This window comes from Balaenoptera acutorostrata, chromosome 9, assembly GCF_949987535.1.
Source record: "Balaenoptera acutorostrata chromosome 9, mBalAcu1.1, whole genome shotgun sequence".
NCBI classification, from domain to species: Eukaryota; Metazoa; Chordata; class Mammalia; order Artiodactyla; family Balaenopteridae; genus Balaenoptera; species Balaenoptera acutorostrata.
In genome coordinates this window covers 112,293,737-112,294,503 of record NC_080072.1, presented here as the reverse complement: position 1 = coordinate 112,294,503, position 767 = coordinate 112,293,737, and the positions used below count along the sequence as shown (strand labels likewise).

At 46.7% G+C, this 767-nt stretch overlaps 1 protein-coding gene across 1 annotated transcript; it reads left to right on the top strand.

The window, feature by feature from the left end:
• Nucleotides 1–200: 200 nt before the first annotated feature.
• LOC114238093 (40S ribosomal protein S29-like) lies at nt 201–356 on the top strand. The gene has a single exon (XM_057553884.1). The coding sequence runs from the start codon at nt 201–203 to the stop codon at nt 354–356; it is 156 nt and encodes a 51-aa protein (XP_057409867.1).
• The last annotated feature ends 411 nt before the right edge of the window (nt 357–767 follow it).

The following is a 767-nucleotide window of genomic DNA, read 5'->3' as shown; positions in this document are numbered from 1 at the left end:
GATCCGCAACAAGAGAAGACACCGCAATGAGAGGCCCGTGCACCACAATGAAGAGTAGCCCCCGCTCGCTGCAACTAGAGAAAGCCCATGGGCAGCAATGAGGACCCAACGCAGCCAAAAATAAATAAATAAATTTATTAAAGAAACAGAAACGGAAAAACCGCAGTGAGCTTTTGCCTCATTGCAGCTGAGAAAGCAACATGGGTCACCAGCAGCTCTACTGGAGCCATCTGGGAAAATCCGGCCAGGGTTCTCGCTCAAACTGGCACGGTGTGATCCGGAAATACGGCCTCAATATACACCGCCAGTGTTTCTGCCGGTACGCGAAGGACATCGGCTTCATTGGGTTGGACTAGGTGTGAACTTCTTGAATGGGTCATCAAGCATATCTTCCTCAGAAACAATACTAACTCTTTGCATATAAAATAAAAATTTTAACACTTCAAAAAAACCCACAGTGAAACTCATTTCTGGATATCTTCATGTGATTTATGGGGGAGGGGAAGTCAGGTGGTAAAGTTTACCTCTTATTGCTAGATTGATAATAAAAATTACTGCTGTTCGCTAAATACACACCACCTGATGATGGTGGGGCACCGGAAGCGCATCTGGCATCAGAGGATGGCAAATTATATATAAAAAGTGCCGAGACTGGTCTTTCAGTTAAGTGACTAGTCCCATGGATGACTGGATCTGAGCCCAGACCTTCACAGTTACCTCGGGTGTCTGGAACACGGCACCCATGGGGTCACCCTTGCAGGTTCCCA

Bases quoted from the DNA above. Each gene is read 5' to 3' on its own strand.
- LOC114238093 (XM_057553884.1), top strand. From the start codon at position 201: ATGGGTCACCAGCAGCTCTACTGGAGCCATCTGGGAAAATCCGGCCAG.